At 56.8% G+C, this 22,629-nt stretch overlaps 8 protein-coding genes across 8 annotated transcripts; 5 read left to right on the top strand and 3 right to left on the bottom strand.

Moving 5' to 3' along the window:
• Positions 1-99: 99 nt before the first annotated feature.
• On the top strand, positions 100-1,760 carry B0H18DRAFT_955946 (uncharacterized protein; the record flags this gene model as incomplete). Its single annotated transcript, XM_048042417.1, has 2 exons — positions 100-344; positions 1,109-1,760. 2 exons carry the CDS (start codon positions 100-102, stop codon positions 1,758-1,760), a joined length of 897 nt encoding a protein of 298 aa, XP_047891827.1.
• Positions 1,761-2,516: 756 nt separating this feature from the next.
• On the bottom strand, positions 2,517-3,193 carry B0H18DRAFT_1015474 (uncharacterized protein; the record flags this gene model as incomplete). The annotated part of the gene is made up of 1 exon (XM_048029208.1): positions 2,517-3,193. A coding segment is annotated over one exon (276 nt), but the record flags the coding sequence as incomplete, so codon positions are not given.
• Positions 3,194-3,501: 308 nt separating this feature from the next.
• On the bottom strand, positions 3,502-4,744 carry B0H18DRAFT_1105364 (uncharacterized protein; the record flags this gene model as incomplete). The annotated part of the gene is made up of 5 exons (XM_048032652.1): positions 3,502-3,583; positions 3,635-4,112; positions 4,134-4,287; positions 4,406-4,536; positions 4,565-4,744. Coding segments are annotated over 5 exons (1,023 nt in total), but the record flags the coding sequence as incomplete, so codon positions are not given.
• A 401-nt stretch (positions 4,745-5,145) lies between these two features.
• Positions 5,146-7,796, top strand: B0H18DRAFT_1212289 (uncharacterized protein; the record flags this gene model as incomplete). Its single annotated transcript, XM_048036465.1, has 5 exons — positions 5,146-5,992; positions 6,051-6,431; positions 7,246-7,342; positions 7,402-7,492; positions 7,542-7,796. The coding sequence occupies 5 exons, from the start codon at positions 5,146-5,148 to the stop codon at positions 7,794-7,796; spliced, it is 1,671 nt and encodes a 556-aa protein (XP_047891824.1).
• Positions 7,797-8,673: 877 nt separating this feature from the next.
• Positions 8,674-9,998, bottom strand: B0H18DRAFT_474185 (uncharacterized protein). The gene is made up of 2 exons (XM_048038216.1): positions 9,950-9,998; positions 8,674-9,889 (listed from the first exon to the last, which is right to left on the bottom strand). The coding sequence occupies exon 2, from the start codon at positions 9,800-9,802 to the stop codon at positions 8,903-8,905; it is 900 nt and encodes a 299-aa protein (XP_047891823.1). The 5' UTR covers positions 9,803-9,889; positions 9,950-9,998; the 3' UTR covers positions 8,674-8,902.
• Positions 9,999-10,120: 122 nt separating this feature from the next.
• On the top strand, positions 10,121-11,067 carry B0H18DRAFT_474144 (uncharacterized protein). The gene is made up of 2 exons (XM_048038215.1): positions 10,121-10,306; positions 10,366-11,067. The coding sequence occupies exon 2, from the start codon at positions 10,508-10,510 to the stop codon at positions 10,985-10,987; it is 480 nt and encodes a 159-aa protein (XP_047891822.1). The 5' UTR covers positions 10,121-10,306; positions 10,366-10,507; the 3' UTR covers positions 10,988-11,067.
• Positions 11,068-14,540: 3,473 nt separating this feature from the next.
• Positions 14,541-20,114, top strand: B0H18DRAFT_955943 (uncharacterized protein; the record flags this gene model as incomplete). The annotated part of the gene is made up of 13 exons (XM_048042416.1): positions 14,541-14,809; positions 14,865-14,916; positions 15,109-15,483; positions 15,582-15,605; positions 15,757-15,813; positions 15,933-16,020; positions 16,118-16,175; positions 16,236-17,116; positions 17,178-17,500; positions 17,556-17,643; positions 17,967-18,128; positions 18,413-18,551; positions 18,716-20,114. 13 exons carry the CDS (start codon positions 14,541-14,543, stop codon positions 20,112-20,114), a joined length of 3,915 nt encoding a protein of 1,304 aa, XP_047891821.1.
• Positions 20,115-20,800: 686 nt separating this feature from the next.
• Positions 20,801-22,274, top strand: B0H18DRAFT_1105361 (uncharacterized protein). Its single transcript, XM_048032651.1, has 6 exons — positions 20,801-21,004; positions 21,038-21,284; positions 21,430-21,459; positions 21,508-21,578; positions 21,941-22,087; positions 22,151-22,274. The coding sequence occupies exons 1-6, from the start codon at positions 20,896-20,898 to the stop codon at positions 22,243-22,245; spliced, it is 699 nt and encodes a 232-aa protein (XP_047891820.1). The 5' UTR covers positions 20,801-20,895; the 3' UTR covers positions 22,246-22,274.
• The last annotated feature ends 355 nt before the right edge of the window (positions 22,275-22,629 follow it).

Below are 22,629 nucleotides of genomic sequence, written 5' to 3'. Positions count from 1 at the left end.
ACTCTTCCGCAAGACGAGCTCATTCCACAGCCCCCGATCAGCCGCCTACCTCACCTCTGGCTCGCACCCGCACCCGCACGCTCTCTCGCTCCACCCACCATGCCGGCTTGCGACATCCTCACCCGTCGCAGCGACGGCGACAGCAGCCTCGGCTCGGACGTCGTCCCCATCATCGGCATCGCCATAGCCGCGGCCATAGCTGGCATCGCAGCCATCGCCGTCGGTGTCTACTTCTGGCGGAAACGCCGCGCCGCGAAGCGGGAACGCGACGCATGGCAGAGCCGCATCTCTGTCTTCCCTACGGTCCGCATCGAGACTACGCCGTCGAGAGCGGCAGACGGAAGGTGAGCGCCCCTCCATACATGTCTTTCTGTGCGTCGGCTTTCGCAAGGGGTACTGTTTTCTGGCCCGCTCGCTCCTCGACCGCACGCCCGACGTCGCCTCGCAGTTCGCCGCACGGCGCGGGCGCGTCGTGCTTCGCGAGTTCCGAGTTCCGGAGCGCGCTGTGGCCGATCAGTCTCCTCGCGCGCTCCGTTCCCCGTTCCTCTCCCTCCAAGCAGCACGCTCGAGAGCACTACATGCCCGCCGGGGCAGCACTCTCGAGTCCGCTTCCTCGCAGCCTGTCCCACTCAGTGTAGCGCCTGGCCCACCGTATCAGACGCGCGAGCGCTCTGACGAGCAGAAAGCTGTTCGTTGCTCGACATGATAATCACGACTACTGACACGCTGCGACGTTGGTTGGCTGTTGTGCCTGAGCGGTTGACCAGAGGCGCGCTGCTTGCACGCAGCGCACTTCTGCATAGCGCATACGGTCTCATGCGCCCCCCACGACTGCGTGTGCGTGCTAGCGTGCTACAGGCGCTTATTCTTCGATCTGGCTTGCTGTGGTACGAAATCATGCGTAGGATGATTGGACGCGCCGCGACTTGGTGATGACACATAGTGCTCTTGATGTGGCCCACTTACGCAGACTTTTCTGTCGAGTCATTTTGAGTGCGCCCCTTGATCCGGTCGAGGGCAGTCAACATCATGGCTCGGGAAATGCTGCAATCCAGTTCCTCTCGCACTCGTAAAAAGCCCGGCCCTTCACTAACTCGTCTTTCCCCAGCGTTGCACAGATGACCCAAGCCAAGGGGAACGGCTTCTCGCGCGCGCAGCTCACGAAGAGCGTGATCATGCCCGAAAGGGCCGTGCTGAAGAACAACGCGTCCAAGGAGGAGATAGTGGACTACTACGCCGCGGAGGGCAAGCTCCCGCGCCCGTTCGCGCCGTTCACGCGGGACGGGTCGCTGAGCAGCGGGCCGCCGTCGCCGAAGGAGTCGAGCCGGAGCTCGCGCAGCTCGATGCTGCGGCCGACGTCGACGGCGTCGTTCCTGAGCGTCGCGTCGGCGTACTCGAGCCGGTCGAGCGCGAAGCGGCAGAGCACGGCGTCGGCGATGTCGTCGTTCGACGAGGGCAACAAGCGCAAGGTCCGCCAGCTGTTCCACCCGACGCTCCCCGACGAGCTCGTGCTGAACCTCGGCGAGCGCGTGACGATCGTGAACACGTTCGACGACGGGTGGTGCATCGTGGGGCGGGACAGCGTGTTCGCGCCGGGCGACGTCGACCTCGGCGCGGTGCCCGCGTGGGTGTTCGTCAAGCCGATTAAGGGCTTGCGGGCGGAGCGGCCGATACGCACGACGAGCTTGGGCGTCACCGTGACGCTCGACATGCCCGGCGCGGCGAGGCAGGACGTCGTCTCGTGGTCCAACTTCTCTTGAGCGGCCCGTTCGTCTCGACTCGATCCCAGTACAGCCGTCGTGAATTGTTGTTGCCGCATCAGAAACATTGTAATCAAACCCCACCAAGACCACTTATTACTTATGACCGGTTCGCCGAGTCGAACCGTCCCCGACCGCTCCTGATCACCCGATACCCATCCCCGTCTCCCGCCACCCCATTTCGCATCACCTCGCTGGCCACTGGCAGTGTTCCGACGCCGACGCACGCCCCTCCTCCCGCCCTCCGCACCCCCATCCACGGACCCCGTCTCCGTCACCCCTCTCCACCCGATTACCCGTTCGCGTTCACCGTATCTATCGCGGGCCACGCATTGCATGCGCCGCCTGCGTCCCGCTTCCCCCGATTCATGTGCGCGCGACGGGGCGCGAGGCGCCCCGCCCCGTGTGCACTTCCAGCTTGGACGGGTGCACGTTTCGTTGCAGGTCCATCGGCCCGCACGCCGTCCGCCCCATCTCCACCCCCGTTCCCGTTCACGACGTCCCTTCAGCGGGACGCGATCCCGGTCCCACAGCCGCAGCGCTCGCTCGCTGCCGCTAGTATCAGTACAAGGTCCCCGCATCCGTCTTCTAGCCTGTCCCCAACTAGTATCGACGCGTCTGTCCTGTAATCGCCTCCTCGTCTCGTTCTCGCCGCGCACTGTCCAGTCTGCCAGCCTGTTATAGTCGTCTGAGTAGATAGATGTATATTGTATCTCTTTCTCTCTTTCTTCTGCGAGCTCGTAAGTTCTCCGTGTGTGTGTTAAGCTGAGCTGTGGACGGCATGCGGAGTGGTGCTATCAGCTGGACGGTGGGTTCGTGTCAAGCGCGGGTACTGTCTCCGATTCCTGTTCTACGGAACGATTATGGCTTGAATTTGAGGAGGCTTAGCGTGACTGGCAGAGACGTCCTACGTTCACTTGATCCATTTTGGAGCAATGGGAAAACGGGATATGAACGTTTGAGCATTGAATGTACATTCGTGAGTCCATGCATATAGTGTACCGAGTAGCTGAGGAACGGTACGACTGCAATTATTGGCAAGCAATTCTCCCAGCTCTTCCGTTCCCCAAAACTATGTGCGTCCGCGGTCGCGACCGTCGGCGCCCACAGGACCTCCGTGGACGTCATCCAGATCCCGGGGTTCACGGCGTAGCTCGAGTCTAGAGACTGTCGGTCGTGTTGGACACCATTATAACGGACGCCGACGACGCCGATCGCGAGTGCGTGTGCACTCGCAGAACCGTGTGGGTGAGGAAGGGGTTTCCATCGGCGTGACGAGGCTGGCAGGGCGGACGAAGGAGAAGCAGGGTCAAGCGGCAGAGAATGAGTTCTGTCAGGCACCTCACAACCAGGCGATTCCTGGGCGAGCTGGCCACCATCGATTGTCCCAAACCGCTTCAGACCAACCTCCGTGTAAACGAGGATGAGGCTTGAGCTCTGTGCACACGATAGCGATTCGCATCCCTGCATGCAAGGCATCCTGTAACCTTTTCCGGTAGACGGCGACCAGGTTTGGCAGCGTCTTTTGTCGATGAGCGGGGACACACCAACTCAGTGTAAGCGTCACGGCGGGGCACCTCCGATGCAACGAGATCAAGGCCTTGGGCAACTCTTGCCAAGTAAAACCATCCCGATCGTCGTCCCCGTCAAGGTCATCGAGGTGCAACCTCAATGCCCGCAGGCTGCTCGAATCAAGGCTCGAGATGAAAAAGGGATGATCGACCCGCGGTTCGTGCAGAGACTATACATGGGGTCAAATGAGAGGATGAGGCTATTGAGAGACCGGTAGTGAGACAGGCCCTGGTCCATCAGCCATTTTATGCCTGCGCGACCTATTCAGTCCAACGAGACACGCGACTAGTCTGGATTCTTACGTTGGCCAGCCCTGTCAACTTCGAGCTCTAGCGTCTCCAGAGTTCTTGCAGATTTGTGAAATATCTCCTTCAACGCATGCCCACCAAATTCCACATGCCGCAGGCTCAGGGAAGGCATCCACTGCAGCTTTCGGAGCTGCAGCTCGTAGGGTGCTGCTAGCAGTGCCCCCAACATGTCTTGCAATGAAACGAGACTGCCTTGCCAGCGTCCCAAGCGCAGTTCCTGAATACATATGCGGATGTCCGTACTTTCCCTGGTATTCAGTTGAACGTCGTTGGGGATCGAGGTGGTGATATCAGAGATCCACAAAGTAGCCAAGGAAGGAAATGCAGAGATGAGCTGCAAAACCTCCCTGGCAGTACAACCGGACGTTCGCTGCAGTACCAACGCCTTGAGCTGAGGGAAAGCAAAGACGGACGTAAAGACGCCGCGAAGATCGGTATCGGTGCCCTTCGGGTTGGCTAGTGCTAAAAAGTCCTGCCAGCCAAAGCGACGTACAACCAAGGTGTCGGTGTTGGGGACGCGACGCAAAATCTGGCATAGCAAGTCGTAGCGCTGCCCCTTCTGTCTGCCGTACGCGCCCGCCGATAGCCCATCATCGGCAAGTGCAATTCCCGGACGAGCGTGCCTACGCTTGTAGCGCCGGATGCGTCTGAGGTCGACTCGAGCACGGCGAGGAAGCGCAGACAGTGTCGTACTTTCTTTAATTTGACTGTCCTGAAGAAGTGCAGACGCGCTGTGGGAGCCAAGCGGAGCAAGTCTGGCTACACGTCTTCAGTGCGGAAGGGTCGTCGTGCAGGTGGTCCAGCACTTGTTCTTGGATTTCGATTGGCAGTTCCGGGGTTGGCATGTCGCGACTTTCGATGTCCTCGAACGATGCTGATGCTTGAACAGGTAAGTTCTACCAAGGGTGAGAATTGCATACTTACTAGTTGATAACAAGCCTGCAGCCTGACGTCGTCTTCGAAGCAAGTGTCGGATGTCCAGTATGTGCGTGCTTTCTGTTCGCCGGACTCGGTGTAGAATGCTGAAGGCCCGGGTCGATTACAGCCTTTACAGTACGAGTGACGGTAGTGGTAAGAATTCGGATACGTCTCGTTTGGGTCCATCGTGGCCGGCAATTCCCGACTGCCCATCCATGCAGCCGCTACTGCCACTGGCAGTCCATCACCTCGTACGCGTCTTGAACTTGTTGGTAAATGCGTTGAGGAGGCGAGCACTGTCCACCCACGAGAAACACGTGTTGGCTTATACCTCTGGCGTACAGAAACCTTTCCTGTCAGTATGACATCTTGACCTGAGCATTTGGTGGGCCGGAGCATCTAACCGCGCGGTATGTAGGCTGTCGCTGCCAACTGGCGCACCAAATATCGGTCAAGCATCAAGGTCAAAGGCCACCGAGGAGGTGCTGCATAACGCAGTAAGTCGCCAATCATTGAATAAGTGTATGGCATCAGGAGCTCACGCCGCTCATCGGCATGTCATTTGTAGATATTGTAGTCACTGAGACATGCCTCGCCCGGAGCTGCCCATTGAGATCCAAGAACACATCCTCGATCACCTCTACGATGATCCTCCGACCCTCAGAGCATGCTGTCTCACTTGCTCTACTTGGGTCCCGACGACGCGACTGCATATCTTCAGGGTCGTCAAGTTGCGTAACACGAGGGACTGTTTGCGCTTTCTTAGCACTCTGGAATCGACCTCAGAGGCACACGGCGGTGGAGGCGTAGGCGCCCTTATTCGCGAACTGAAGCTGCCGACTATGCAACTCTGTCAGGAGGACAGGAAGAAAGGAATGCGCTTAGACTTGGTGTGCCAGATCCTGCGCCGTCTCCCCAACGTTGAGGTCCTCGTCATGGAACGCTTTGACTGGCGCAGTCTCGCGGAATCTCTCATTCCGGATGACTCCGGGGTTAGCCTGGTGCACGCAATACGTTCCGTCTTCCCCTTCCCCCGCTTGAGCAGATTGCTTCTGCGGAGCATAATCATCCGGTCGCCCTCGGAGGTCCTACAGTTCATCTCTGCATTTCCCTCTTTGGCTTTCTTGGAACTTTCCGGGATTACCGCTGGTCTGGGAATAGGCGACCCCTTCGCGACCATCCCTCATTGCAAGAGCGTCCGCATCCGCATCCAAGAGGTGGTTGTGGACAGGTGGACTAGCTCGTCAGCTACTCTTGACCAAATATTGAAAGGTTTGTTGAAACCTCCTTTCGACCCGCGGCCTAGAAGACTGCAGTGGAAGTGTTCCGATGGGATGGGATACTCGAGTGACTCAAATGAGTCGGCGTTGACTAAGCTGTTCCGTAGAGCTGAGGAGACGCTCGAGGAATTTGAGGTTAACTTTGAACGCGACGGTATGACCCAGTCTGCCTTGCATATTCTAACTCAACTTATGATGCTGTCGTTGTATAGGATGGTTGAGGAAGAACGAAATCTCTCGACACCGTTCGCTGACTGTCCTCACTCTGACGTTTCGCTTCTCCCTATATCACCCAAATTTCTGGCCATCTATCCCCGCATTTATCTCGCAGATCAATTCGAGTGGCCTTCGGGAAGTGAAGCTGCAATTTGAAGACCTCTATTCCCGCTTCCATTGGAAGTTTGTCATCTGGAAAGAAATGACGGATGCCCTCTTGTCCTTGCACGAGAGGTATCCATTTGCAACCGTCACATTCACATTCAGCTTCCATGCTGCGTACCGGGACATGCCGTCTGTAGTCGGCCCCCTCAAGGCACTCATCGAGCGTGTCATCGAGGCGCAGATGCGCGTGTCTGTCGTACATACGAGACTCGGTAAATCCTTCGTTTGCGGTCCGTACTCACATGGCGCTCAGGATGTTGTATGGTCGCCAGTGTGGTCGGAACGTACATGGCTGTAAATGTAGTATCATGGACGTGTTCAGCCCCTATATATTACTCGCTGTATTGAACGGTCCGGTGCCCGCATGTACCGTACAATGAACAACATGTCCTTCGAGTTGCTGTGGAGGGGGTCAACATTGTAACAACTCAAATGAACACTCTGCCAACGACTCCAGAGTCGTTCAAGCTCAAGTATGCTGATTACTCGTCAGACCACTCGGCCGCGATAACAACGCATCTGCGCACTCTCACCATCGTCCAATTGCAGCACACGGGGGATTGTCTGCGTTTCCTCAATGTCGGAGGCTCGTGGCGATGTCGGCCCATCGGCATGCGTCAGATTGTTGTTAGGACGTCGCCCAGGATGATGCTGTCAGACGGCACACACGAAGGACTTTATTACGATATGTTATGCCCTGTCCTCCGACGTCTGCCTAACGCCGAGAGCCAGAAGACTCCCACCTTTATTTGAGTGATTCATGTTTCCTCGCTCAGAGTGTCCTTCACTGGTAAGACCTTGGCTGCTGCACTGACTGAGAACGCAACTCGCAGCGATGACGAACAAACGAGGTGCAAGTACCCGAGGGCTCACCGTCAATCTCTGTCCAAGATCATGAAGCCGATAAGAGTGGTCATAATACGATGAACATTTCTTCGACGATGTGTACGTGTGACACATACATCGGTGTCATGCTATCATCACACTCGTATCACGCAGAGTACCAACTCCCCTGTGTTTACGCAGTCCGCGTGGACATCAAGACAGGCTCGTATGACGCCCACGCAATCGCCGAATTTAGTGGCTTGCGCGAGAGCCTGAGGAGAGCTCCCTACGAAGACCCGTGCGTTGTCCCAGCTCTCCTCACACCGCCCCCTCTCACGTAGCCCGCCTGCCGACCAGCGTGGCAAAGAGCGTCAGCCGGATGTCGATCGCCGCGCAGTTCTACGGCCTCCCCGAGCTCGTCCGCGCCTCCACCACGGAGTCCGCGCAGGTCACCGCCTCCGACGCGCGCACGAGCCTCCTCCTTCCACGTCCTCCAGGAGTTCACACCGAAGCTCGTCCCGAAGACGTGCTCATTCGACACCGTCATGACGATCACCTTCGACGACGCCGGCAAGATCGCGCACTGGCAGGACTGCCCGAGCGAGGGCATTCCCGACGGCGGGAGCAGGCTCGCGGAGTGGATGCGGGAGAAGCAGAGCGAGCTGACGAAGGCGGTGTTGTCGCTGCCGAAGGACGAGGAGGAGGATTTGGAGAGGTGGAGGAACTGGTATGGAGACGCGGCACCGAGGTGAGGCGCGAGTAGGCGAACACGAGTACTTTGAGCGGACCGACTACGAATGATTGTCGAAGTCCGTGTCAGAAAGGGAGCGCTGTTCGGAAGTATCGAATGCCGTGCAAACGACTGCGGATCGCATCCTCGTAACTTACGAGGCGGGCTAGCGTATGCGGCCTGTGATCACACATGTGCATGAACGACGCCTCGATGTTGTGGTCGTTTGCCATTGGCCCGGAGACGACCTTTGTGCAAGACAGCGACGACGTTTGCACGGCACCCCAGTCATCCAAGAGTTCATGCCATAGCTCGCGGCGCGGATGGCCGTAGTGGACACCGTCATGATGGCACGTCGACGACGCCGGCTCAGAGAGCGTAGCAGGGCCGCCCGGGCGGCGAAGAGATTCCTGTCGGCGTGACGATGATAGCGGAGGGGACGCGGGAGAAGCAGTGCGAGCTGACGAAGGTCTTGAGCCTACCGAAGGATAAGGAAAAGATTCGGATTAGGAGGTAGCGAGGACGGGAAGCATAAAGGCCTCCGCGCTAGCGCCGCGTGGAGGGTCTTGAGCGAGACTAGCATAAAGGGGAAAGTGACGAGCGGCAGGGCATGAGTTTCATCGGGCACCAGGCTCACAACCAGGCGATTCCTGGGCGAACTGGCCACCATCGATTATCCATAGCGGCCTCAAACCAGCCTGAGCCAGTGCGAGAGTACGTTTCATCGAGCTCTGTGCGGACGACAGCTATGCGCAGCCCTGCATGCAGGGCATCCTGTAGCGTTTTCCCATAGACGGCGGCCAGGTCTGGCAACTTGGTTTGCCGATGAATGGGGACGCACCAACTCAGTGTAAGCGCTACGGCGGGGCACCTCTGATGCAACGAAATCAAGGCCTTCGACAGCTCCACCCAGTCAAAAGCGGTCTGAGAGTCGCGTTCATGCCAGACATCGAAGTGTAACTTCAATTCCCGCAGGCTGCTCGAATCAAGGCTCGAGATGAATAGAGGGATGATCGACTGGTCCCTTTGATTACTATGCAAGAGATCAAATGCCAGGGTAAGGATCTTGAGGGACCGGTGATGAGACAGGCCCTGGCCCATCAGCCATTCTATGCCTGCATGACCTGCTCAGCTCAACGAGATATGCAATGTTCTGTCTGACCTCTTACGTTGTGCAGCGCGATCAACTTCAAGCTCTAGCGTCTCCAGAGTTCGTCCAGATCTGTCAAAGATCTCGTGCAACGCTGGCTCACCAACTTGAAAGTCCGCAGGCCAGAGGTTGGGTATCCACTGCAACTTTCGGAGCTGTAGCTCGTAGGGTGCCGCTAGCAACATCCCCATTAACGCTTGCAATGAAAGGTGATCGTCTACCCATTGTCCCAAGCGCAGTTCTTGGATACGTCTGCAGATATCGGTACTTTGGGTGGTATCCAGGCGAACGTCGTGTGGGCTCGAGATGTAGATATCAGAGATCCACAAAATAGCCAAGGAGGGAAATGCAGAGACAAGCTGCAAGACCGCCCTGACGGTACGGACCGCAAACTGCTGCAGGACCAACGTCTTGAGGCGAGGGAACGCAAAGACGGACGTCAAGACGCCGCGAAGATCGGCGTCGGTGTTGGTGCCCTTCGGACTGGCCAGATCCAGGAAGCTCTGCAACTCAAAGTGACCGATAACCAGAGTGTCAATGTTGGGGACACGGCGCAGAATCTGGCATAGCAAGTCGCAACGCTGCCCTTTCTGTCTGCCCGTACATCTCCGCCGGAAACTCATCATCGGCAAGTGCAGTTCCCGGACGAGCGTGGCTGCGCCCATATCGCCGGGTACGCCTGAGGTCGATTCGAGAACGGCGAGGAAGCGCAGACAGTCTCGCACTGTCCTTAATTTGACTGTCCTGAAGAGGTGCAGACGCGCCGTCGGGAGCCAAGCGGAGCAGACCAGGCTACACGCCTCCAGCGCGGAAGGGTCATCGTGCAGGTGGTCCAGAACCTGTTCTTGTATTTCGAGTGGAAGATCCGAGGGAGGCATGCCGCGGTTGTCGATGTTCGTTGTGTAACGTGGCAACTGGGGACGACTTGTCGGCAAGCTCTGTGAGGGACGCGCCAAAATCTCAACCTGCTGCCGCATCTGAAAAGTAAGAAGACACCCGCAGTGCTTGTATGCCTTCGTACTCGCCTGACTGCTGTAGAAAGAATGGCTACAATCCAGTATGTGCAAGGGAGGGAGGAGAAGAACGATCGTCTTGGATTGGCAAGTACGCATGGCCGACGGTGTGCCGGCAATTTCCGATAACATGTTCCTGTGACTGTCGGTCCAGTCAGATTCACTGTCATGAAGCAATACATACTAGTTTCCTTCACTTGCGTACGATTCCTTCTGGCTGCAACCAGGGAGACTGAGTTACAGCTACTTCCAGTGAGATACCTCTCACGACAGTTTGGTTGCGGAGGCAGACTCATACTACTAATACACCTCACTGGCTCAGATCTAGCCATCGATATCGGCACGACAGTATAGAGCTCTCGGTTGCAAGTAAGTAGGCTGTTAACACATCGCAGCACTGAGCGTATCCATGATAAGTCAAATCTTAGCATATTAGCATACCTCCGTGTTCAAACGTTCAAGCGTTCAAACGTTCAACGTTCAACCTCCGTGTCACCGCACTTCCGCGAGGCGCTGGCATAGTTCTAGTGGCTGCTATCACGACTACAGCTGCGCACAAGACTCGAAGATATGTCACGCATCGAGTTGCCAATCGAAATCCAAGAGCAAGTCCTCGATCACCTACACGATGACCCGCTCACTCTGAGAGCCTGCAGCCTGACGTGCCTCGCCTGGGTACCGACGACGAGACTTCATTCATTCAGACTCGTCCGGCTGCGTGGCAAGAGACACTGCCTGCGTTTCCTCCGCGTTATCGAGTCCACTAGTACTCCGGAGGCATACGGTCATCATGATGTGGGAGTAGGCGTGCTCGTCCGGGAGCTGCACCTGTCGACCATGGGTCTTCGCCAGGTGGGTGTGAAGGAAGGGCTACGATTTGACTTGCTACGCCAAATCCTGCGTCATCTACCAAACGTCGAGCTCCTCGGCATGCAATCCTTCGATCTCTTCAGTTGTGCGAAGCTGCTCACTCCAGAGGCCCGGGACACCGGCATCGAACTGCGGGACACGATCGCCTCCATCTTTCCCTTTCCTCGGTTGACCATTTGACTTCTGTGGAGCATGGCCGCTGGCTTCCCCTCACAAGCATTGCACCTGATCTCCGCATTCCCGGCCTTGGCTACTCTGGAATTCGCACACGCCAGATGCCCTTGGGTACCAATCAGCGATGTTCCTGCACCAGTTCATCAAAGCCAAAATTCATCTGCATTCACGAGCTCATCGTGGATAGATGCAGCAGTAACCCTCTAGACATGCGGACGATGTTGGAGGGCTTGCTGGAGTCGCCGTTCGAGTTACGGCTCCGAAAGTTATGGTGAAAATCCCACGATGGAGATTTGGGTTCAAGTTCTGGATCGGGCGCGGGCGCAGTGTCGCAGTATTTCGATGGACCGATATGATTGACACAGATATTCCATGGAGCTGCGGACACTCTGAAGGACTTTGGGATCAACGTTGTACGAGACGGTAAGCACGGTGCCGATCATGCAGTTTTTAGCGAGGTCTGAATTACAGCTGCCATACGCAGGCTGGCTGATGGAAAATGACATCTCTCGCCATCGGTCACTGACCGTTCTCACTCTGACATGTCGCTTTCGTCCTTTTTTCTCCCCTCGGACCCCTCCGAGTCATTGGCCCGCTATCCCCAAATTCATCTGACAAGTCAACTCGAGCGGCCTACGGGAAGTAAACTTACGATTCGAGGCTTTAGAGTTCCCTAGCAGCTTCCATTTGTGGTTCCTCAATTGGACCGAGATGGAAGCAGCTCTTCTGTCTTTGCACGAGAGGTGGCCGTCAGTGACGATTACGTTCACTTTCCTCTTCCCTGTTGCGCGGGACGATATCCCGCCTATCGTGGATCATATAAAACAATCGCTAAGCCGCGTCCTCACGGCGGGTATGCGGATTGCAGTCATACGCACGGAGCTTCCGGAGCCAGTCGTCCGCAACTCACCATCGCCCTACAACACGGTCCCCACATGGTCAGAAGCATGGTCGGAACATACCTGGTTGTCGGTGTAACCTTACAATTCTCGCCTCGCTAGCAAGTGCTACTGCAATATATGCCGCTTATTGTGTCACTTGTTACGCATACATAGGCGGACGTAACCATCGGTTTCGCCACCATATTGGCGAAAGGTGACGCACTATCAGGGAATAGGACGACTCACTCGCTTCGCAGTACAAGAGTTTCGAAAGATGTTGGACTGGAGTCCCACTTTCATTCGACGATAATAGCGACGTACAGTTGCCGGTCATGCGCAACTTTCATCGACTGGAGTAACGTCTATCGGCGCATATCCTTCACCGTGCCACCCCTCAGGCCTCAGGCCTCAGGCCTCAGGCATTGGCGCTCAGCGCTCAGCCCTAATAGTTGCTGCCTTCCCTCAGGGGTCTAGGTTCGAACTGGGCCGGACAGCCTGAGGTCGTAGTCGTTTGCAGTTGTTCAGGCGCTCCTGTACGCAGATCGCTTCGCGCGGGTCTACTCCTTTGAACTCGTAGGGATCTCCAAGCGCATCGGCGACGGGAGGGCGGTTGCGGGAGGGGGGGCGATATGCGGCTGTGGGAATGCAGGGAGCGTGTCGTACAGCTCGACGCGCCCGAAGCGGTCGAAGTTTCCTAGGCGCATCCAGGGGACTGGTATGCGGAGGCACATTCGCGCATGTCCGCTCGTCAGCCTCACCGTGATCTGCGTTTCTGTCAAGGCGCTTTGCAGATTTCGCTTCACGTTGGCCTAACTCGCATCTTGGTATGCAAGAGACACCAAGGAGAGCGTTTAGTAGCCTTCGTCGCGCCATTCGCAGCGCGCGAGTGGCGCTTACGGCATCCAATGGATTTCTCGCTCGACGTCATTACGAGACTCCCTAGCCGAGGAAGGATCGATATGTGGTGTACGCGGCGAGGACACTGTGCCGATCCTCGGAACAGAATGCGCCAGTCTGCACGCAATGACTGCGAAACGACTGAAAGGGAAGCGAAGAGCCCGATGCAACAAACAGACTAGTGCCGAATACACCGCGCACGGTCGTGTCCTCGTCAATCACGAAGAGGACTCGCACCAGCAGCTAACGTCGAAACGGACACTCTAGGGCGAGAATCGCCTTGGAGGTGACACGGAGCTTGCTCCGTATCTCGAGTGATAGATCCGGATGTGGTGTATCACAATCGCGTGCATGTTCGTCGAACGTTGCTGATGGTCCACAATCTTCACAGGCACTACAAGATCATCGCGAAGTCAGCGCTGAGCGCTGAGTACTAATAGTACTGAGCATCTACTGTCTGTGGTCAAGTCTCGCGCCTACCTGACGCTTCGTAACCCTGGCTTCCGCGAAAACGGAACTTGCAGTGTCTGTCCTCCGATGTTCAGTGACAAGCTCATTGCTAACGCAGCGGCAAATGTCGTACCGTATCGCACCTGATTGTACGCATCCGTCGCGCTCCGTCGACCCTTCGTCCCAGCTTGAAGACTCTGGCGGCGACTGCAGATGATCTGGATGAGTCGCTAGAGGCAACTTCTCATACATAAATAAACGCGACACACGCATGCGTCATTCCGTGGTTCGCGAGTCTTCGTGTTCTCAACAGATCGCCGTCCCCTGAGAAGGTCACTGTAGCATCTAAGAAACAGGGGACCATCCCAACGAGGGACGGGTAGTGCCAACACTAGCATATGCTCAGCGCATATGGATGTACGTACCGCGGTGTCCGGACGCGACGCGAATAAGACTGCTCGATCGGCCCGGGCTTGACAGTGCTTGCCCGATGAGGTGATGGTGTTTCCATTTGAGGCAGGTTCACCATTCCTGGTGGCGCGGCTTGAGACGGTCTGTAAGATCAGGCAATTACCACACCTAAGTAGGCACTTGTGGCAGAGTACGGGGGTCACCGATCGAAGACATCATCGTGTAGACCTGTGCGCTATGCATAGAGGCTGTAGTTCCCTGCGGTGCGGCGAAGGTGACCGCAACAGTTACTCCCTTGGCAGCCCGAACTTTCGCCTTAGGCCGTGAGCCTGCAAACGTTAACGTGGGTTGTTGAGATGCTGACGGACCGCGCAAAAGAGGGAGATACGTACGCTCTGAGGCATATCCGGGGCATGGCAGCTGTCATTGTATCAACTACGACTGCAGAGTGCCGGCCAGGGCATGCCGGACGCCGTCAGGCACATACTGGGCAGGGCTCGGTCCTCCGACAGACCGCCAGACAAGGATCCGACCACAATCTTGACGCCATGCAGTCCTCTTCAGCGCGCACCATCCTCGAATTGTGTGTGCTTGAGTGCCCTGTGGTAGGCGAGACACCTCTTCCTTGACGTACGTTGAGAAGACACGCACTTATCGTCTCAAAATGGGGGAGATTCTTCCGCCTTGCGCCCGACCCGGCGTGCTTTGGCTTAATCAAGCCCTGCGTAAGCATCACCGTTCGCGTGAGACGCCTCCGATGGGCATGCTATATTCGTGCAGCGTCAGTTCCCAGGCGTCCGCTTCCGCTCGCTCGCTCGCTCGCCCGTGCGCGAGATCGCCTCACTTTCCTGTCTCCTCCCAACCGTTTCCAACACTCCCGCCAGCGTACTTGAGCCGTGCACGCGGCCAGTGCTGCGACAATGGTGCCTCCCTCCGCCATTCTCCTCGCTCGCGCAACGTCTGACGCCCTCGGGGGCGGCCCGTCTCCGCCGGAGTCTCTGCGCACCGACAGGGCGGCGCTGGCTGGGATCGCATTCGCGGGGGTCTTGGTGATTGGGTGCGGGATATGGCTGGCGATTTACTTCTTCAGGAGGCGGGGAAGGACCAGGCGGGAGAGGGAAACGATAGTGGAGGACAGAAAGCGCATAGCGAGGAAGTCCTTGCTCATCCAGGCCGAGGAAAAGGCAGAGTACGTCTGTCCGCCATCTTCGTCCGCTGCACGCTGATTAGCACACTGCGCGCAGTGTGCTGGAAAGCCCCGCCCCACGGCCGAGGGAGGTGTCGAAGTCCAAGGCCGTAAACAGAGCACTAGTCACCGCTAGCGTTGTCATGCCCGAAAAGACGCTGACGCCGAGAGCGGGCCACACACGACAGACAAGCGACTTTACCGTGGACACCACCCAGACTCTACCTCTCCCCCCACCGATCCTCCTCCAGCCGCCGTCTCCGATCTGGAAGAGGTAGTGTACCTCACTCACGCGAACGCAGCGACCGCCGCAGTCCGTCCAGGAGGCCCCGCGCTCGCTCTCGAGCCGGCCGGGCAGCAGCTCGCGGCCCGTGTCCTTCGTCTCGCGCAGCAGCCCGCTGCGGAACAGCGTCAACTCCGGCACGTCCTCGCACTCCGCGTCGGCGTCCATGTTCGAGGAGGGCCAGATGCGGCGGGTGCACCAGGTCTTCCTGCGCGCGCTCCCGGACGAGCTCATCGTCACGCGCGGCGAGCACCTCGCGATCGTGCAGGGGTTCGACGACGGCTGGTGCGTGGTCGGGCGCGAGAGCCGCGGGCGCCGGGGCGACGTTGAGTTTGGGGCGGTGCCGGCGTGGGTGTTCGTCCGATCGGAGGAGGGCGTGCGCCCGACGCGCCCTGTGAGGCTGCGAGTTTGAACGCGCGGGTGTCATTAGAGTCGCCAGGCGGTCCGTCGTTTATGTGGACGAACACATGACATGGGAGCCCTCGGACGTAGGGAGGGCAGGGACTGTATCTGGATGTAAGTTACTTGTTGTTCTGGCGCGAGGCGCGTTAAGGGTCCTTGCAGTGGAATTGGAGGGTCATCATTTGGATGCTTCAGAGTTGGAACCATGTAGAGTACTGTATACTTTGCGCACATAGACCAATTCATCATATTACGCACTCTGTAGATTCACTGTTACATCATTCATCGCTTGTCGTTGTGGACCAGCGCGGAGGCTCTGTCTGTGCGTATCTTGCGAGGCAGTGACTGGAAAACAAGAGCGAACGTCAACAGACTCAGTACTGGCATCCGCATGTGTGCCGGATCGGGAACTGCCGATGTCGCACTCCACTGCGATCTCAGATCACCACGTCGACGCGAAACCCCTTGCCAGGCAGGGTGCTCCTCCAGTACATCTTTCGGAATCCCATACCCCAGCTAGAATCTACTAGTGCGATAGCCCTAAGACAGAAACGTAGACAGGTATGCAGTGTCTAACACATGCTTGTTCACTCGCTCAGCAGTCCGACTAATTTGATTCCGTGTAGGTTGTGACAAAGTCTGGGCGTACCGTGACCTTCGTTCCATTGAGGTCTTCATAACGCCGTACGTCGTAGAATCTGTACCGTGTGGACTTCATTGAGGACTGATTACTCATGCGGGTAGCTCAGTGAAAGGGCAGAATTATACGATGCCACCCGTCGAGCTTCCCATCGAGATCGAGGAACGTATCCTCGATCTCCTCTGTGGCGATCCCGTCACCCTCAGAGCGTGCTGCCTCGTCTGCTCCGCGTGGGTTCCGACGGCGCGTCTCCATCTCTTTAAAGTCGTCGAGCTGCGCCGCAGAACGTCTATCATACGCTTTCTGAGCACCCTCGATTCGACCTTGGATGCTCCTGGCCGTATAGGTGTGGGCAATCTGGTCCGAGAGCTGCACCTACCCAGCTTCCCCCTCCGTTTCACACGCAGAAAGGGTGTACGTCACTACCACCTGCTATGCGAAATAGCCCGCCGGCTCCCCAACGTCGAGTCTCTGGACATGCCCTTCTTCGATTGGTACAACTTCGTGCAGCTGGTTTGCCCAGGCGCCGCTGAATGTAACCTGCGGGATGCGATCGCCTCCGTCTTTCCCTTTCACCGCTTGAAGTCGCTCTCCCTAGAGCACGTCACCTTTGGTACAGGCGATGAGGCCCTACACCTCGTTGCCGCTTTTCCCTCCCTGGAGACTCTGAAGATTATTCAGCCGGAAGTCGGGGAGATAGCCCTCGACGCCGCCACCCTTCCTATCAGCAGCCCTCGTGATGGAGGACACTGCATTCCTCTACAAGAGCTTTATCTAGAGAGGCGTGTCATGCATCACTCTATCGTACACGAGATGTTAGAGGGCTTGCTACGGGCACCATTCGAGCTACCGCTCAGAAGACTGGAATGGTGGTCTTTCGGACCGGAAACGGAACAGCTTATCCAAGAGTGGACAACATTATCTGAAATCTTTAGGAGAGCTGCGGAGACGCTCGAGGAGTATGTCTTCCATGCTGCACATGATGGTGAGCTCGAATGTCTTAATCCCTCAAATTAGCTCATCATTTCTGCTCTCACTATTGGTAGGATGGCTTTCGAAGACCGACATCTCCCGTCATCGCTCGCTGGAGGTGCTCACCTTGGCGTTTGTTTTTGCTTCACATAACGCGAATTGCTGGCCCTCTATCCCGATGTTCATCTCGAAAATCAACTCACGCGACATGCGTGAAGTGAAACTTCAGTTTGACGTCGTCTATGGTCGCTTTCACTGGGAATTCATTGACTGGAATGAGATGTCCGACGCCCTGCTATCCTTGCACGAGAAGTACCCAACAATGAAGATCTCATTCTCATTTCGGACACTCCTGGAACGCGATGAACAAGGCCCGCATTTGGCTGCTGGAGACCTTGTCAGCCTCTGGCGGCTCATAGCACCTGTGCTCAAGACGAACATGCAGATCACAGTCGTCCATACCTCCTCACGAATATACTAGTGACTGCCATCTACTCAGTTGGGACGTGACCGCCAGCACCGTCGCGGTATTTTCTCCTGGTTCGTGTATCTAACTGCTGCATATACTCGTCTTACGCCAACTGTCCGCAGGATTGACGACGTCTGAGTGGCATCTTCCAGAATTGTGGAATCATCGTCCATGCCCTCTGGCCTCGTGTGTATCTGTTGGAGCTGTAATGATGTTGTCACCTTCTCGCGCACTCCGAAGCCGGGCGACCACGTTCGCACATCGCCATACCACTGCCCATGACCCGCCTCAGGCTGCATGGCAGTAGAAGTTGTAGACGTTAGTCTGCATAGCACGTCGCTAGATCTAAGTAATTCGTTGGTGAAGCACCGTTCGACTTGAACCGCATACTCAGCCTCACAGTCCATCATGGATCAGTTAGTATTGACGGAGCCAAGGAGCAACGTTTGTCTCGTGTCAAATAACACGTTCTCGGGTCCCTTCGCAGTCGGTATCCCACGATACGATAGCGTTCGACTGTTCTTGAACGACTTCGCTGCCCAAGCGTTCACAGGACGTGAGTTGGTTCGTCGATATTTTCAATAACAACAAGGTCAGGATCGCCTGGAGGCCGCTCATCACTCAAGACCGGGTACGATGCGACCGGTCGCATGTAGCGAGACGAGACAGATGGCTTGCAAGAAGCGTACGCGAAGACACTTTTTGTTCAAAGGGGAGGCGGTGGAATACGCGACCGCCTTGAACGTAAAGTACTGAAGGATGTGGGGCGTTACCATTTCCGGCACAACACGCCTGTTGCCATCGTGACGCCGCGCAGCGTGACTATCAACGGTTAAGCAGCTGTCACGGACATGTCACGTGTTTCCGCTGCTGTGCCCGTCACACGTTGCTCCTTCGCATCCATCGCGCGGTCGTCCATCTGTCCCCCCGCTGTTCCCAACGACGAGGCCGCAAGCGAGTCCGGGCGACTCTTTCGCAGGTGCGCACCTTCAAGCTTCACCTCTCTGCTTATGGCTGAAATCTGACTGTCTCTCGCGCGCGCCCAGCGCCCTCAGCTTTGGCTTCAGCGTCCCCGCCCATCCCCTGCCCTCGCAGGGTGTACTCTCATTGAGACGACGCTCCTTACACCTCACCATCATTCAGTCCTTTCGCAGCGATGCATATCAAGAAACATGCCAAGAGGCAAGAAGATGCGGAGACAGCTCTTCCAACCATAGCAGGTTTCTCTGGCGTCGCGTCAGCAGCGACTGCCTTGGCCAGCACCTCCCTTATCCTCAACACCGACGCCGCGGGCTCAGTGACGAGTGAAACCGTACACTACTCCATAGCCGCCAATGGCGGCATCACTCTCACGTCTACGGTATCCCATTCGCCCACTTCGCAAGCTAGCTCGACAGCAACATCATCGGCTACCTCTGCCGCCGCGTCTTCGCATAATTCTGACATATCTATCGGTGCTGTGGTGGGCATTTGCGTCGGCGCTTTCGCAGGTCTCGCTCTGCTGCTGTTCGCTTTCTACCTCTATTCGAAGCGCTCGATCAAGAAGGAGCAGAAGAACCGGGCAGGTCGGTGGGACAAGTTGGCCGAGGGCGGAGACAGATGGGAAGGGTCGTCACCAACGTCGCCAGGCGAGCGGGAGTTGCAGGAGAAGAATTCGCAGATGTTCAAAAAGTCCTCTCCCAGCATGCGTACCACGCGCACCAAGGCCCTCGACGACGACCAAGGCGGGTTCAGTCTTCCGCCCCTCGAATTTGCGAAGTATCATCCTGGCCTTGCCAAGGAGCTTGCTCTCGAGCAGCCCTCTCGTCCATATGCTGCACATCGCGGTGAGAGCGGGGTCTCGTGGGACGGATCAACGGTCCACGAGGACTCCTTCCTGGAGATGCGTTCCGTGCGTGTAGAGTCCGGTGCGGTGTCACCGACGTTGGGTTTTGCCAAGATGACCCCTGTTGCGGAGGCGACCACCATTCACCAGTGGGAGTCCGCTGAGGTGTTGACCATGGGCGACGAGATCATCGACAGCCCGACGGAGGTGCAGAACCCCTTCAACGATGTCTCGGAGCAGCGTCGGAGCGTCGCAAACCCCTTCTTCAACGCCCAGGAGCTGCAGCGTCGCCCTACGCGCAGTCGCAGCAATAGCCTCAACTACAGTCGGAGGAGCCGGGCGCACAGCATCGGTGAATCGACGGCCGCCAGCCGTGCAGCCAGCATTCGCAAGTCCGAGCGCGTCTCTAATCCGTTCGCCGACATCCAAGAGGTCCCAGTCTACCGCGTGGCACCGCCTGACGCCTTCAGTCACAGCCATATGGACTCTGTCGCGAGCGGAAACAGCGTGAATGTGTTCGGTGCTCATGCGATGAAGTCGCTGATCGCAGCGCTTGACCTGCGGCCGGAGGAGATCGAGGAGCGTCTCCGCGTTTTGTCGATGGACGGCTCGACCGCGTCGCGCATGTCGACTCTCAGTGGACAGGACGATGACGCCGACATTGCTACTGTTCGTTCATTCCCCATGCCACCTCCTGCCGTCCACATCCAGCCGTAGGCTCGATCCAATCAGTTTTGTGCTCAGCCTTCATGATTGCTCTGTAACGCCCTTCGACCCGACGTTCGCTCCGGCCCACCTTGCTCTTCCGCCTTATATTGGATCAGGCCTTTGACCTACTATCGCTGTGCAACCTGTTATACCTTGCCTTTATGACGTGCAACTGTGATGATAGCTTGTTCGCCATCCCTTCGCCTTCCTGTGTCATATCACTGCCCCCTTCTATTGCGCGGCACGCCTGATCTGGCATCGCTGTTATTCATGACCATCTTGTCCTCTCCCTGCTCCCCGGGACTCTTGGAAGGAGTCTTCTTCCTACCTGTTCTCCGTGCCGCCTACCCCCACCTTTGCTCCTCCCCTCCGTCGTCTGACCGTACTGTACTAATCCCTGACATGCCGCTGGCGTCGCCGCCCTTTATTTATTTGCTCGCCTGCCCAGGGCGGCGTCGTCCCTCTTCTGGAGAAGTAGCAGAGTGAATTGGAATGCTTTCGATGCATTAAGTGAATACTATCATCTGTGCATGCGAGACGGCTGGCACTGCAACTAAGTATGCATGTCGGAGTATGCACTCACGACATGTTTCGTGCGTGTATCATATCATAACAAGTATTGCCTCGCGCTGACAGTGATACAACAGTTTCTATATGTCGTAGGCCGTGACCCTCGGCTTCCACCGCCGACAGCCCATGGACGCTTCATGTACTCGCTTGACCGCGTCGGTTCCTCGTAATAGAAGATACCCTCAACCGTGCCGTCACCTTTCACAGTACTCAACTCGTCATGGGTAACTCTGTCTCCGTTCTGTCTCGGGAGGCACCCACGCGGTCCCAGAAGATCGACCAACAGATACAAGAGGAGATGAAGAAGGATCTTAAGATTCTTGTGCTCGGTACGTCCCCTCGGTGACGGTTCATGTATGCAGGAACGCTAGTGCGGAAATCGCGTAGTCCGCGCTTCGCCATCATGCACTCATTGCAAGGCTCTTCTACCACGCCCACCGGGCGTACAGGTCCGGCAGAGTCGGGCAAGTCAACGATCGTGAAGCAGATGAAGATCGTACATCAAGGCAGCTACACCACAGAGGAACTCATAGCCTACCGCACTATCTTCCACAACCTGTTCGAGTCTGCGCATGACATCGTCCGCGCAAAGCATGAGTTGGGCGTCGAGTGTGTCGAGCCGGAGAATCACGCACGAATGGAACGCATTGTCAGATACAGACTCTCCGTCGACGCAGCCATACAACGGACGAGAGGTGCCCGCGCGATGTACAGGCTGGCAGGACCCTCATTCCGGGCTTATGAACCGGCGCAGTGAGTTCTACCTCATGGATAACGCGAGTTAGTGAGTAGGCCTTATTTGTGCCGCTATAACACGTTAAATGCGTCTCAGCTTCTTGAAGAGGCGCGGCGCCCGGACTACATCCGACGACGAAGACGTGCTGTGCGCGCGAGAGGAGAGCGGTACGCCATCGCAGAGACGCGGCTGCGCTCTCTCCTGGCCACAGCCGTGAGCACCTATTCTTTCGCCGTATGCGAACCTGACCGTCATTCTTCAACAGGATATACGTCTTTGAGATGGGTAGCCAGCGGACGGGCTTTCGATGACGCACACCGTTCTGCACCGCGCTCAGCGACTACGATCAGGTACTGTCTGAGGATTGCGTTCAGGTTTGTAGTCGTCTCTCACCGTTTTGACTGGCTCTTCTTTGCTGATGATTGCCTTCGCGATGGTCAGAATCGCATGTCGGAATCGCTGATGTCATTTGAGTCGGTCGCGAACTCAGGATGTTCTTCCGGACGTCCATAATCCTGTTCTGAACAAGCTCGATGTATTCAGGAGCAAGATTCAGAGGATACCACTTGGGTAAACTTCCCGGAGTACACTGGCGGGCCGGACGTTAACAAGGCTGTGAAATACATCCTCTGGAGATTCATGCAGAAGAAACACGGAAGACGAAGCGTGTATCCCAGTGAGTGACCTCTCCCTCCTGATCCCCTTCTTGACATAGCTGCATCACTATTGATGGTCTCAGTATCACGCAGGCGACGAGTATGGATGACGCGAGTAATCTCCGGGTGGTGGTGGTGCGGTGAAGGAGACATATTGCAAAATGCCCTTCAGATATGAGGAAGGACGCAGGTGTCCTGTGATTGACTGGAAGTATTGTGCAATCATGCGTATCCACGTCGGTGCGTTAAACACTTTTCTCTCCGTTGGACCTCCAAATGCGCAGCGTTCGCGTGAGGTACGGACGTGTCAGGGCAGGTTTGCCAGCAGGAGTTCCGTACAAATCGGGGAATCTGTGCCTTCTCGCGAAGCTCGCACGGAACACGCGGGATGCAGCAGTACAGGTGGTCGCAACGGACAATTGACTGTCAAATCATTCTACATGGTACGAACATTACTCTTACATTAGGCTAAGGGCATGCTAGACAAGCTTAGTCGAACACCCATGATCGAAATATGTCTCCTGGAGTGTCTACGCAGCCCTTTGTCCGATTCTCGCAATCC

This window comes from Fomitopsis serialis, assembly GCF_022376445.1.
Source record: "Fomitopsis serialis strain Sig1Antser10 chromosome Unknown B0H18scaffold_48, whole genome shotgun sequence".
NCBI lineage: Eukaryota > Fungi > Basidiomycota > Agaricomycetes > Polyporales > Fomitopsidaceae > Fomitopsis > Fomitopsis serialis.
The sequence above is the reverse complement of the archived record's forward strand: the minus strand, read 5'-3'. Positions and strand labels throughout refer to the sequence as shown.

Excerpts from the sequence above, each read along its gene's own strand:
- B0H18DRAFT_474185 (XM_048038216.1), bottom strand. The coding sequence starts at position 9,802 with ATGCCTCCCTCGGATCTTCCACTCGAAATACAAGAACAGGTTCTGGAC.
- B0H18DRAFT_474144 (XM_048038215.1), top strand. The coding sequence starts at position 10,508 with ATGTCACGCATCGAGTTGCCAATCGAAATCCAAGAGCAAGTCCTCGAT.
- B0H18DRAFT_1105361 (XM_048032651.1), top strand. The coding sequence starts at position 20,896 with ATGGGTAACTCTGTCTCCGTTCTGTCTCGGGAGGCACCCACGCGGTCC. Across the intron at positions 21,579-21,940 it reads GTGCGCGCGAGAGGAGAGCG|CTCGATGTATTCAGGAGCAA; the intron begins GTACGCCATCGC and ends GTTCTGAACAAG. Across the intron at positions 22,088-22,150 it reads AAGACGAAGCGTGTATCCCA|TATCACGCAGGCGACGAGTA; the intron begins GTGAGTGACCTC and ends TGATGGTCTCAG.